Source organism: Narcine bancroftii, chromosome 5, assembly GCF_036971445.1.
Source record: "Narcine bancroftii isolate sNarBan1 chromosome 5, sNarBan1.hap1, whole genome shotgun sequence".
NCBI lineage: Eukaryota > Metazoa > Chordata > Chondrichthyes > Torpediniformes > Narcinidae > Narcine > Narcine bancroftii.
The window spans coordinates 188425441-188440024 of NC_091473.1; the positions used below are offsets into that span (position 1 = coordinate 188425441).

The window sequence follows — 14584 nt, forward strand, 5'->3', positions numbered from 1 at the left end:
TCATTATTGCGTGACAATAAAATGTCCAATCCCCCCAGGCCCTTCCCCATCATCCTTAACCAACTCACCTTTTACATCTCTCATTCCAGGCTTCTTCTCCTCGCCCCTCCCTGCAGGGAGGAGACTCAAGATTGCAAAGGCTCTTACCAACAGGGTTAAGGGTTTCTTCTCAGCCATCAGGCTTCTGAACGATCCCCACAATGGTGCGCTCTTGCCTTTGCATTGCAGTCCTGCAATCTGTAGTTGTGCTCTTTACGCAGCTGTGCAAGGCTCGTTGGAGTCAGGAAACTGGCCCTTCGGCCCAACTTGCTTATGCTGACCAAACTGGCCCATCCACTTCTCGTGCCACCTTAGCTACATTTGGCCTATATCCCTCCAAATCCATCCTATCCGTGTGTCTGTCCAATTTTTTTTCTTGAACAGGTAAGTTAGACCCTCATAAAACAGTGCAAGAACAACCACCTTAATGTGGACAAGACAAAGAAGATGATTGTGGCTTTCAGGAGGTCAAAGGCTGACCTCTCTCCACTGCACATCAACGGTTCCATCACGGTGGGAACAAAGTTTCTTGGCACAGGTCACCTATCCTGGACCCACAGCATCTCCTTCTTGGTCAGAAAGGCACACAGCGTCAACATTTCCTCAGGAGGTTGATGAGGGCAAGGCTACTGGCCCACCTTTGGACAACCCTTTACAGGAGCATCTTTGAGAGTGTCCTGTCTGGCTGCATCACTGTGTGGGACAGTAGCTTGTGCGGACGAGGACACACACGTGTGTAAAAGGTGGTGCAGGCAGATATTCACCCTGGTTACCACAACCTCGGATGGCTCCGACTCCACAAAAGGACAGTCTGTCCTATTGCCAAGTTTTTTTTGGCACTAGGATGACTGACATTTTATTATTTATATTTTTATGTATTTATTTTCTTTTTAATTCAATTGTATATTGGACCCAGGTTTGAATCTGGTGCAGTCTGTAAGGAGTTTGTACGTTCACCCAGTGACCTGTGTGGGTTTCCTCCCAGGGTTCAAATTGTGAGGTAATTTCTACATGGTCAAACCAAAATGTACACCAATACCCTTTAATAAAATCTGGAATCTGCACTTCAATAACACAAATTGTTTGATTACACATTTAAAACTATAGAGCACAGGGGCAAATAAAGGAAGAGGAAAAAAAGTGTCTTTGTCCTAAACATTATGGAGGGCCCTGTATATATTATTATAGTTGTTTCTGCAATTTAAATAACATCTCCGGGTGCTGGGGCCAAGAGTAATACCGTATACACGCACAACACAAAAGTGCTGGAGAAACTCAGCATTCCTACCTCCTTCTCCTTTCCACCAGCTCCACACTTCCGTCAGTCATCGGCTATCTACCCCGATCACTTCTCAGCTCCCTCCTCTTTCCTCTCCTCCCTTGTCTCTTCCTACCATGCCCCTTCCTCTCTCCTCCTCCCCGCCCCTTCCTCTCTCCTCCTCCCCCTGCCCCTTCCTCTCTCCTCCTCCCCTGCCCCTTCCTTCTTGACCCTTCCTCCCCTCTCCTCCCTCCCCTTTCTCTCTTCCCCTGCCCTTTCCTGTTTCCTTCCCTCCCTCCTCCCCGCTTCTCCCTATCCCTTCCTCCCCCTCTCCCCTGCCCCTTTCTCTCTTCCCCTCCCCCTTCCTTCACCCCCTCTTCCCCTGCCCTTTCCTCCTGTTTCCTTCCCTCCCTCCTCCCCGCTTCTCCCTATCCCTTCCTCCCCCTCTCGCCTCCCTCCCCTGCCCCTTTCTCTCTCTTCCCCTGCCCCTTCCTCCTATTCTCCCCTGCCCTTCCCTCTCCACCCACCCCTCATGTACGCCGTACAATGTACATAACCAGAAATTCACTGTAAAACCCCTGGTATCTGGCACCTGGGGGGATTGGTAGATGCTGGATAAATGAATTTTCTGGTTGCTTGAGACTCACTCTTTCAATGCCTAACTACCCCGATCACTTCTCAGCTCCCTCCTCTTTCCTCCCCTCCCTTGTCTCTTCCTACCATTATTAAGAATAAACAGTTTAAAAGAAAAAAACTACCATCCTGTACCTTACATTGAACAAACTTCACTCACATGAATATATAAACCTTAAACGAAATTGCAGGAGAATTGGCCCTACAGGGTGCACAGAGAGGTAGTTCGGCACCATCAGTGTTGTGCACTACAGGAGGCTGCGCAGACTGCCACGTGTGAGTAACCAACCTAGAAATAAAAGTCATTGAGGCAGCTTCTAAGCTGATTGAAACACAGCAGCTGCAAGCAGCTCACCAGTCTGGCTGGCAGCTCTCCCCAGGCAAGGTCCTGAACCAGCATCCAGTGGGGGAGGAGGATATTGACACGTGGTTTGGGGGGGCGATGGACATGTGTGGATGTGACCATGAGAAAACAGAGCCCCACAACACAAATCCTTTCCCCGTGTGCCCAAGCCTGACCAGTGACCACGCAATCCCAGATCTGCCATTTGTGTCCAGACTTGTCTCTCTGTGAACCCACTGAACCAGATATTTTCCAAACACAACAAACGTGTACCGAAAGAGCCATGAAGTTCGAGCAAGCAGCTGGAAAGACTGATTAGGCTGGGGGCCATGAATGGATGACAGAGAAACAGATCTAAATTCTGCATTAAGAACGTTGAACTATTCCCCGCAAATGTGACAATAATTGGACACAGGACCTGATTTTCCCGCGGTCTGTTAATATTTTATTTGCTCTGGTCACATATTACACACAGTGTTCAAACTCTGACAAGCCTCACAGCTCCCCTGAGCAGGCGCTATGTCTCCAGATACTCACAACTCTGTCAGCCCTTGCACGAGGCTTTTGAGATGAACAAAAAAAACAGCAGGAAAAAAAAAACCCTATCGTAGCTTCAGCAGTCTGAAGTGGGGAAGAGAGAGAGAATAATTTAAGAAGCAGCAAGAAATCCACTACAATTGACAAGTGCTGGGGTGTCAGCACAGTTTTCCTGGGGATGTCAGTAGCAAACACCAGACCTGTTGAACAGAAAAGTCTGCACAGAAGTTTTTTTTTGCTTTGCAAATAACAGAGGTTTAAGGCAGCGGTTTTCAAATTTTTATTTTCCCTACTCACATCCCACCTTCAGTAATCCCTTACTAATCACAGAGCATCTATGGCATAGGAATTACTTAAAGTGGTAAGTGGAAATAAAGAATTTGAAAATCACTGGTTTAAGTGGAGGGGAGACCCTTTTTTTTTTAAAAAACAAAAACGCAGTGGTGAGTGCCTGAAATGGTGGTGGAGGCTGCTACAACAGGGGGAGGGCAGGTGCGTGCAAGAAAAGCACCGTAGAAACCCAGCAGGTCATGCAGTCAGGTGCGTGCAAGAAAAGCACCGTAGAAACCCAGCAGGTCATGCAGGTAAAAGGGCGCAAGGTCCCCCCTCTGAAATGCCAGTTTCCTGTGGATGCTGTGCGATCTGCTGAGTTTCATGCATTGCATCCTGTTGAAATGACCCATTGACCAGCCTGGATTGGGATAATTCGGGGTGGGAGGGTGGGATTTAAGCTTTAAATTTGGGGGGGGAATGGGGTGGAAAGCAAAGTTTCCTCCAATGCCCAAGATCGATGCTGCTCGTCCAGGTAGAACATAGAAAAATCACAGCATAGTACAGGCCCTTCAGCCCATGATGTTCTGCTAGCCTACCTTTGCTCATACCCATAACCCTCTTATTTCTCTTGCATCCATGTGCTTGTCTAAGAGCCTTTTAAATGCTCCTGTTGTTCCAGCCTCCGTCCCTGGCAAGGAATTCCAGGCACCCACTATTCTTGGTGTAAAAAAAAAACATCCCTGAGGTCACCCCTAAACTTTCCTCCTGTCACCTGAAACTAATGTCCTCTTTGCCACTGTCAACCTGGAGAAAAAAAGTCTGTCCACCTCACGTGAGCCCTGATTCACCTCGATTATGTCACCTCTCACCCATGCAATGCCAAGTGCAAGGCAGGGCCATCCTCTCCTAAAAGAGTAGACGGCTACCAAGAAAAGAGTGGCCTGGAATCTGACAGGGACAGTAACCAAGAAGAACCACTCTCCCGACTGGCGCAGGGATGTGGCGCCTCGCTCCATAATCCAAACCTTGTGCTCAGAGCATAGGGTGCGTCGTGTTGACTCGACAGTGGAGCTCGGGAACGGCACTGAAGATGCAAGTGCTGCCGGCCCACTAGTTTAGCATTATGACAACGTGCATGGTGGAGCATCGTTTCCCCTCCCCCAGTAGCGAGATCCGGAGGGAATACACCTATTCAGGACCCTTCCTCTTGCCCAGCCGACAGGGACCCAGTGCTCCCTGGGCGTCCTTCACTTGCATGGAGAACCTGAGAGGTAAATGCCGGACTCGAGGTATGTTTTCCTCCGGGCGGTTTCCTTTGCCACGCTGTGGTTTAAACGTCTCAGCCGTTCCTGCAGCAATGGCAAAAATTAAAACATCAATAACAGGCGGTGCTGGTACCGTTGTTGTTTGTCATCTATATCAATAATCTGGATGATAATGTAAATGGGATCAGCAAGTTTGCAGATGACACAAAGACTGGAGGCATTGTGGACAGCGAGGAAGGTTTTCAAACCTTCCACAGGGATCCGGACCAGCTGTAAAAAGAGGCTCATGGAATTTAATGCAGTTTGGAACGACAAACCAAGACTTACACGGTAGGGCAGAGGGGTGCGGTAGAACAGAGGGATCTGGGAATACAGATGTATAATTCTCTGAAAGTGGCGTCACAGGTGGATCGGGTTGCAAAGAGAGGTTTTGGCATATTGGCCTTCATAAATCAATGTACTGAGTATAAGAGTTGGGATGTTACGATAAAGTTGTATAAGACATCGGTGAGACCAAATGTGCAATATTGCATGCAGTTTTGGTCACCTAACTACAGGAAAAATATCAATAAGATTGAAAGAGGGCAGAGACGATTTACTAGGATGTTGCCCAGATTTCAGGAACTAAGCTACAGGAAAAGGTTAAACAGGTTAGGACTTTATTCCCTGGAGCATAGAAGAATGAGGGGAGATTTGATAGAGGTATTTAAAGTTTTGAGGAGTTAGACAGAGTAAATGTAGGGAGGCTTTTTCCACTGAGGGTAAGGGTGAAAGGAGAAAAGTTTCTCTGAATGAAGATGAGGAGGATCATCTTTATACAGAGTGGTAGAACGAGCTGCCGGCTAAAGTGGTGAATGTGGGCTCAATTTTAACATTTAAGAAGATTATGGACAGGAACATGGATGGGAGGGGTATGGAGGGCGATGGACTGGGTGCAGGACAGTGGGACTATGCACAAAAATAGTTTGGCACAGACTAGAAGGGCCAAAGGGCCTGTTTCTGTGTTGTTATGTTTTATGGTGAAGTTGACAGCTCTCACAAACAGTAGCCCCTCAAAGCCCGAACCCAAAAGAGGATAGGTGGGAGAGGGATGCTTCAAGCATCTCCCAAAACGATTCACATCTCTCACATCCCAGCAGCAGCCAGGGGAACAGGTCCCTCAGCCAAACTCATCTGTGCTGACCTGGGCTAGTCCCATTTGCCCGCAATCGAGTTCGAATTATCTTTTAAATTGCGAGACAAAAACATTCCTTTAGAATGAAGACGAGGAGGATCATCTTTATCCAGAGAGCAGTGAATCTGCGGCATACCTTGGAAATCCGTGGAGGCCATCACTGGGTAGATTTAAGACAGAGGGAAGGGAGGTGAGGGTTATGGGAAGAATGGAGTTGAAAAGGATAATAAATCAGCCATGGTGGGACAGATTCAATAGGCCAAATGGTCTGATTCCATCTAGTCCTTATAAAACTATTATTCACCCTCGTCCCAGTGACCTGCACCTCAGCTACATACACCAACCCCCATCCATGTACCTGTCCAAATTCTTCTTAAATGTCAAAATTGAGCCCACATCCACCACTTCAGCTGACAGCTCGTTCCACATCCCCCACCGCTCTCTGTGTGAAGAAGTTCCCCCTAAATGTTTCCCCTTTTAACCCATGTCCTCCGATTTGAATCTCATCTACCTTCACTGGAAAAAGCCGATCTACATTTACCCTGTCTGCAATAATTCATAATTTTGTACACGTCCATCAAGTCTCCACTTATTCTTCTACGCTCCAGGAAATAAAGTCTTAACCTGTTTAACCTTTCCCTGTAACCCAATTCCTCAAGTCCAGGTAACGTTCTAGTATATCTTCTCTGCCCTCTTTCAATCTTATTGATATCTTTCCTGTAGTTAGGTGACGAAAACTATGTACAATCCTCCAAAAGGCATATGTCATATAGAACTTTACCATAACATCCCAACTCATGTACTCAACATTTATGAAGGCCAAAATGCCAAATGTTCTCCTTACAACCCTTTAAACATTTCAGCATTAATGTCCTCTAGTTCTTGTTTCGCCCAACCTCAGTCTGTCTATTCCCCTCAAAATCTTGGAACACCTCATCAAATCTCTTCATTACCTACACCCTCTGATTTTCATTTTCTTTAATTTTAAAATTTAAATTTAGGCTTACAGCATGGTAATTGCCGTCCATTTGCCACGCATCTCTCAGAACAAATGGCCCCTTTGTTTAAATTTAAATTTTAAATGTAGACATTAAGCACGGAAATAGGCTATTTCAGCCCATGCGGTCCAATTACACCCAATTGAAGGGTAGGAGAAACCGGAGCCCCTGGAGGAAATCCGGAGAGACAAGGGGAGAACATACAAGCACTCGGCAGAGAGCGCTGGATTCAAACACGGGACGCTGGGCACCGTAATGGTATTGCGCTGACTGCGCCACCCAGACAGTTAGACTCCCCTTCCCTGGGGAAACAGACACCATGAAAAATGCAAAAGTCTGCAGACACTGATTGAAGTAAAAACACAACAGCTGGAGAAACTCAGCCAGTCAGTGTACTTTATATAGCAAAAGTAATGCTACACAGCCAATTGCCCCTCGGCATCTTCCCCTGCAGCCACAGGAGGTGCCACACTTGCCTCCACACCTCCTCCCCCACCACCAATCGTGGTCCCGAACAGTTCTTCCAAGCTCCCGGTGTGGTCTCCTCTACATCAGAGGGACTGGGAGATCACATAGACATGGGGAGAAGATCCAAGCACTCAAAAGAGAGTGCTGGATTCAAACCCGGGATCTTTGCTTTGTCCACATTAATGACAGGGGGACTTTTTAAATTCTGTGCCGCAATCCCACGCTGATGTGCCTGTTCAGGGCCTCGTGCGCTGCTAAACCAAGACCACCCGTAAATTGGAGGAGCAACACCTAATATTTGGTTTGAGCGCCCTCCAGCTGGGTGGCATTAACGTCGACGTCTCCAGTTTCTGCCAGACCACTCTTCTCCTCTCTTCCCCATCCCTCTGTCTCCTTTCCTCCCGCTCTCCAACCCTTCCCTTCTCCATTGACAGGGCTTTCCCCCTCTTGGTTTGCTGTTGTGCCCTCCCTCCCTTTTGCACCTCTTGCCATAGGAACACTGCTGGAGAATCTCAGCAGATGTACTTTACATAGCAAAAATAAAGATGGATAACCAACGTTTTGGGCTTGAGTCCTTCATCAAGATCCATTACAGGTACACGATCCTTTATCCAGAACCCTTGGGGGACAGTGTGTTCTGAATTTTGGATTTTTCAAAATTTTGGAAAGCCAGATTTAAGCCCACCCAAATTGTGCTGCCATCTCCCCCCACCCCCTCTCGTCCACCCGACTCGCGCTGCCAGTCTCCCGGCCGCCCGACTCTCGCTGCCGCCTCTCTCCCCACTTGTCGGGTTTTGGAGCTTTCCAGATTTTAGATGTCCGAATAAAGGATCGTGTACCTGTATTGTGATATAATAACAACTGTGCAATATTACATGGAATTTGCTTTCTAAGGTGGACAGATTTGCCACCGGCAGAAATTGCAGGGCCTCTTCCTGTCAGAGAAAGAGAAGCAAGAGTCCCTTCATGAAAGGCTCAAGCCTGAAATGTTGGTTATGCATTTTTATCTTTGCTTCTACAAAGGACAGTGACCTGCTGAGTTTCTCCAGCATTGTGTCTTTATTTCAGTCACAGGGTCTGCAGACTCTCATGTTTTACTCCTTTCAAGTCTGCATTAAACCCCCCCCCTCGAAAGGGCAAAACCCAGCCAATCTTAGTAATCAAACTGGAGAATATTCTTGAACTAGTTGTGTGACAGAGTATATAGCTGTTTTTGGGAGATAAATTGGGAAAGGTTTGTTAGAGTAGGTCACATACAAATACTTCAAAACAGATCTTATTTGAAATATTGGAGCTCTGCCCCATGCTAGACATAGCCTTGGAGCTTTTGCAAGAGCTTTGGAAAGGGCCAAAGAGACTTCACTAATGGATTGTTGTTTACAAAACCAAAAGATGAAAGATCTTGCTGGAGCCGCAGATTGTCTGGATGAGAACTTGCTGTTCTAAGAGGGTCATGTGGTTTTGCAAGCAGAGAGAGTCAAACAGGCATTCTCTCTGAGACAAAGAGTCAGAGATCACATCTACAGTCAGTAGAAGCAGCTGGGACTGGAACAGGACAAGCTGGCAAGCTTGTGGAAAACCCCATTTGCCAGAAAAATTATATAAATTGGATTAAACTATTGTATAATGGACTGTTGGCGAAGGTGACAGTAAATGGATATATATCGAACCGATTTAAATTAAGCAGGTCAACTATGCAGGGATGTCCACTATCTCCCTCACTGTTCGCTTTAGCTATAGAACCACTGGCAGAACTGATAAGAACAGAAAATAAAAGGGATAAAAATAAAAAAGGAATATAAAATCAGTCTATTTGCAGATGACATCATAGTATACTTAACAGAACCAGAATTATCAATAAAAGAATTACATAAGAAATTGAAGGAATATGGAGAAATATCGGGGTACAAGATCAACGCAAACAAAAGTGAAGCGATGCCAATGAATAATGCGGATTTCACAAAGTTTAAGAAAGAATCACCATTTAAATGGCAAACACAAGCAATCTGATACCTAGGTATCAGACTAGATAATAATCTAGGCCACCTATACAAATTAAATTATCAGCCATTAATGAAGAAATTACAAGATGACTTAGAACATTGGAAAGATTTACCACTGACACTGATAGGAAGGGTAAATTGCATTAAAATGAATATCTTCCCAAGGATACAATACCTATTTCAATTGTTACCAATTCCCTTAACAGAGAAGTTCTTCAATGAGCTAAAGAAAATAATAAGGAAATTCTTATGGAAAGGGCGTGGGAAATGGGGATAGCCATGGATAAATTAACAGAATGGTACAAACAAGGGGGCTACCAAACTTTAAGAATTATTATAGAGCAGCACAATTAAGATATCTATCAGATTTTTATCAAACAAGGGAAAAACCAGATTGGACCAAGATAGAACTAGATAAAATAGGGGAGAAAGTACCTGAACATATACTTTATAAGTGGGATGAAAAACATGGTGCAACATAGAAGTTCACCAGTACTGTACCATCTGCTCAATATTTGGAAGATTCACATAGAAAGGATAAAAACAAATGACCAACTACCAAAATTATTATTGACGCAAAATCAACTAATCCCCTTCACAATAAATAACCTTTCCTTTAGAGAATGGGAGAGAAAAGGGATCAAAAGAATAGAAAATTGTTTTTTGGGAAATAATTTATTATGTTTTGAACAAATTAAGTACAAATATGGAATAACTCATAGTACAATGTTTGCATACCACCAACTGAAAACGTATTTGAAGGACAAATTGGGAAGCAGGCTGAGGTTACCAGAAGGAAGCAGCTTTGAATATGTGATTAGAGACACAATGATAATTAAAAGATTTATAACAAACATGTGCATCAAGCTGCAAGAGAAAGAGAACGATGAAATAAGCTGTAAACCCAAACAAAAGTGGGAACAAGATCTAAACATAAAGATAAAAAATGAAAAATGGGAAAAGCTATGCTCCGGAACGATGAGAAATACAATAAACACGAGGTTACACATGATAAATATAATTGGTTACACAGGCTATATACCACGCCCCAAAAGTTAAATAAATGGGACGCAACAGTATCAGACAGATGTTTTCGCTGTAAGAATGAAACGGGAACAACAGTACATGCAATTTGGGCATGTGAGAAAGTGGAAAAGTTTTGGGAAAATCTAAATCAGGCATTAAATAAAATCACAAAAAGCAACATACCAAAAAATCCAGATCTTTCTTCTAAGTAATATAAGAAGTAAAGAACTTGGCCTCGATTTGGATGGAGCACAAAAAAGATTTATTATGATAGCCTTAGCTGTAGCAAAAAAATGTATTATGTCAACCTGGAAATTAGAAGATAGCCTGAGAATACAGCAATGGTACATCGAAATGAATAAATGTATTCCATTGGAAAAAATAACATATAATTTAAAAAATAAAGTCACAGTATTCGAACAAATTTGGGAACCGTACATGGAACACAACAGAGAAGTCCTACTGCGGACCTCCACCACCTAAAATGATAGAATGAGAAGAAGACGAAATGAACTGATCCAGTGTGTAAAAGTAGATGACACAATTTTCTTATTTATTTTCATTGTGTGAAGACATTGTTTAATGGGTTTATTGTATTGTACATGTTGAACGTTTAGTGGGTAGGGAGGGGGTGGGAAGGAGGGAGGGGGGAAAAGTGTGTATTTTGGATAATATGTTTCATAGTGTGAAAAATAAAATTAAAAAAAAAATCACTGTGTCTGCAAACTTTGGTATTAAGGTCATGACAATAAATTCTGATTCTGAAATCTAAATGGTTGGAATCAGAACTTATTGTCATAAACATGTCACGAATTCCACTGTTTGGTTGCAGCAGCAGCACATAATGCAAGCATTTTATGTAAAACACATCACAACATAAATACAGGGCGTCCCCGGGTTATGAATGAGATCTGTTCCCAAGTCTGTCTTTAAGTCAAATTTGTAGGCAAGTCAGAACAGGTACATATGGTTCATATTTAGCGTCAAATTTCTTGAAGTAGGCATCAAGGAGGTTTGTACAGAGCTCATCTTGCATCGACCATGATCTGACTTTTAAGGACGGATGACGCTCTACTTCCTCGAGCCGACGAATCCGCGAGTAGTCCGTTCGTAAGTACAAGTTGTCCGTAAGTCGGACTTTCATAACCTGGGGGCTGCCTCTAAAATGTAATGCTGTCACCAAACGAAATTCGTAATATGTTCACAACAATAAATTCTAATTCAATTCAATGAAATCAAGGGATCAGGTGCCCGCCTGCTTTTTGCTCACACTTTGATGAAGGGCTCATGCTCGAAAATGTTGATTCTATACCTTTGTTACCTGTGTGACCTCTGAGTTTTCCCTGCGTCTTTGAGCACTACACTGCCACCACAGCACCGGCAAACTTTCCTGTTTGACGCTGGTGTGTTGGGGGGGTGGATTGGCCAGAACAGCTGACCTTGAAAGCACAGGGAGGGAGGACTTCGGCAGATGACATACTGGTTGGGGGGGGGGGGGGGGGAAGCGGGGGGAGGTGGAGGTTTCTCCAATGAAGCCAAGCATAGTATTCATTCTGTTTCAGGCAATGGGGACGGGAGTGCTCAGGAGAGGGACTGGACGGAGCGGAGCGCTACAGTCTTCTGGGTATCCGACAAGCGGGCATTCCCATGGTGGTGTTCCTACCTGGGCGTTCTGTAAGATGTTGCTGACCAGTACCACCCTGCGCCGAGCATTCAGCAGCTTCTTCACGTACGGATCCAGGTCTAGTGACACCTTCTGCTCTTCATTTATCCTGCACAGCTCTGGATAAGAATAGAAATCACTGCCCTGCCACTTCATTAGCGAGGACCCTCCCCACCTTTATTCTCCAAACTTCGCCCCCACTCTCCCCTCCTCCTGCACCCACCTCACCTCCATCGGAAGACCACAGTCAGTATGAATTGGGCACTGTGATGATCAACAACTCAAGGACATGTGCTTAGTCCACTGCTCTACTCACTCTACACCCATGACTGTGGCCAGGCACAATTCAAATGCCATCCACAAATGTGGTGGTGACACCATAGTCGTCAGCAGAATCAGAGACGGCAATGGAGAAGCATACAGGAGGGAGATAGACCAGCTGGTTGAGTAGTGTCACAACAACCTTGCACTCAAAATTAGCAAAACCAAGGAGATGATTGTGGACCTCAGGAGGGAAAACAGGAGAACACGAACCAGTCCTCATTGTGGGGTCAGCAATGGAAGGGGTTAAGAACTTCATGTTCCTGGGTGTCAACATCTCAGAGGATCTGTCCTGGAGCCTCCATGTCGATGCAATCATGAAGAAGGCTCACCAGTGGCGATACTTTGAGGAGATTCGGTACCGAAGAGAGCATCCTGTCTGGTTACATCACTATTTGGTACAGAGGTACCAACACTAAGGAAAAGAAAAAAAACTCCAGAAAGAGTTGTTAACTTGGCCTATGACATCGCTGTCACCAGTCTTCACTCCATCGAGGACATCTACAAAAGGTGGTGTCTTAAGAAAGCAGCCTCTATCCTCAAGGACCCCACCACCCAGGCCACGCACTCTTCACACTGCTACCATTCAGAAAAATGTACAGGAGCCTGAAGACAAGCCCCCAGCAGCACAAGGACAGCTTCTTCCCTGCTACCAACAGATTCCTGAATGAAGAATGAACCAAAGACACTGCCTTACTTTGACTTTTCCTTGAACTATTTTTATTTCTTTCAAAATGTTGCTTATGGAAATGTTGCTGCCGCAAAATTAATTTTGTGATATGTTCATGACAATAAGTTCTAATGTGATCTGCCGAAACCCCTCCCCCCAGGCCTTCCTACTCCCCCCCCACCTTCCCTGGGCCCTCCATCCAACCTCCTTTTCCTGGGCCCTCCATCCCCCTACCTTTCTCCGGGCTCTCCATTTCCCCCCCCATCCATTCCCAGGGCCTCCACTCCCCCTTTTTTCCCCAGGGCCCTCCATTCCACCTCCTTTTTCCTCCCCACAAGGCCCTTCACTCCCCCCCCTTTTCCCCCAGGGCCCTGCACTCCCCCTTTTTTCACAAGGCCTCCCACCCCTGCTCCCCCCCAAGGCCCTTCAACCCCCTTTTCCCCAGGGCCTCCACCACACCCCCTCTCCTCAGGACCTTGGTCGCTCCCTGACCTCCTGCCAACTCGATGATTCGCTCCCTCACCCACTCCGCTGGAGCCTCAGGCATTCCCTACCCCCCAATCCCCCTCGGGCACTCCCCCTCGGGCACTCCCCCTCGGGCACTCCCCCTCGGGCACTCCCCCTCGGGCACTCCCCCTCGGGCACTCCCCCTCGGGCACTCCCCCTCCCCATCCCCACCCACGTTCGGGCGCTCCCTCCCCATCCCACCCTTGAATACTCCTTCCCCCTCAAACACCACCCTCCCCACCCTCGGGCGCTCCCTCCCCCATCCGAACCCCACCCTCATGCGCTCCCTCCCCATCCGAACCCCACCCTCAGGCGCTCCCTCCCCATCCGAACCCCACCCCCAGGCGCTCCCTCCCCCATCCGAACCCCACAGGCGCTCCCTCCCCATCCGAACCCCACCCTTAGGCGCTCCCTCCCCCATCCGAACCCTACCCTCAGGCGCTCTCTCTTCCCACCCTAGGGCTCCCTCACCTGCTGCCAGCCGGTCGATCTGCTCCCTCAGCTCCACTTGACTCTCCCTACGCGACACAAGACAGCCGTGTTAGTCGGGGCCCTCCCGGCCGCCGCGTCCACCCACCCCCCTCTCGGGCCCAGGCTCCTCACCTCACGGCCTGCACCTGCTGATCTACCTCCCGCACGCCCGGCTTCAGCAGCTCCAGGAGCCCTTCGCTCAGCACATCCCGCGCTGTATCGCCAACGCTCGGAGGCTCGGGCGCCATCATCGCCGCGGCGCTCGCTGGGAGGAAGGTCAACGGGGTGGATGAAGATGACAGGTCCACACCATGGGACCATGGGAAGAAGGTCATTTGTTGAATACTTTGCACCACGGGTAGGAGGTCAATAATTGTGACATCATGCCTCATAGGAAGGTGAACGGTCAAAACAAATGCTATTTATAGTATTTATGCTAAATTTCTCCAGCATTGTCAAGTTTATTGTCATCCGATTCTACAACCCGACAAAACAGCATTCTCCGGCCCTCAGTGCAAAAAACATGTAGACACAGATGGTTAATGGGAGCAGTTCCTTTGGTCATTCAGCATTCTCATTGCCCATGGGAAGAAGCTATTCCTCAGCCTGGTGATGCTGGCTCTGATCCTCCTGTATCTCTTCCCTGACGGCAGCAGCTGGAAGAGGCCGTGTGCGGGGTGGAAGGGGTCCGCGATGATTTTGTGCACCCTCTTCGGTCAAATAGGTCCTTTCAAACTGCTTGGTAAAATGGGGTTAGCTACGTGACAGTAACTGGTCAACCCTGTCGGAATCCAACCGGGTCCCTGACCTACCTCCGAGGTAATCAGGGAACCAACCCAGTTAAACTTGCCTAGGTCGCGCCTACAGGCGACTTGAACAGGAAAATGGCCGACCTGTTTATTCCGGTTACATCAGCGCTTGCGTGCGTGCATCAC

The 14584-nt window shown here is 46.9% G+C and overlaps 1 protein-coding gene across 1 annotated transcript; it reads right to left on the minus strand.

Moving 5' to 3' along the window:
- Positions 1-2695: 2695 nt before the first annotated feature.
- snapin (SNAP associated protein) lies at positions 2696-14492 on the minus strand. The gene is made up of 4 exons (XM_069940278.1): positions 13782-14492; positions 13650-13696; positions 11681-11799; positions 2696-4432 (listed from the first exon to the last, which is right to left on the minus strand). Exons 1-4 carry the CDS (start codon positions 14039-14041, stop codon positions 4331-4333), a joined length of 528 nt encoding a protein of 175 aa, XP_069796379.1. The 5' UTR covers positions 14042-14492; the 3' UTR covers positions 2696-4330.
- Positions 14493-14584: the final 92 nt, after the last annotated feature.

Coding starts and splice junctions, on each gene's coding strand:
- snapin (XM_069940278.1), bottom strand. CDS start 14,041: ATGAGGCATGATGTCACAATTATTGACCTCCTACCCGTGGTGCAAAGT. Junction 11,800..13,649: donor GATCGACCGGCTGGCAGCAG/GTGAGGGAGCCC, acceptor ATTCTTATCCAG/AGCTGTGCAGGATAAATGAA. Junction 4,433..11,680: donor ACATCTTACAGAACGCCCAG/GTAGGAACACCA, acceptor CCATTGCTGCAG/GAACGGCTGAGACGTTTAAA.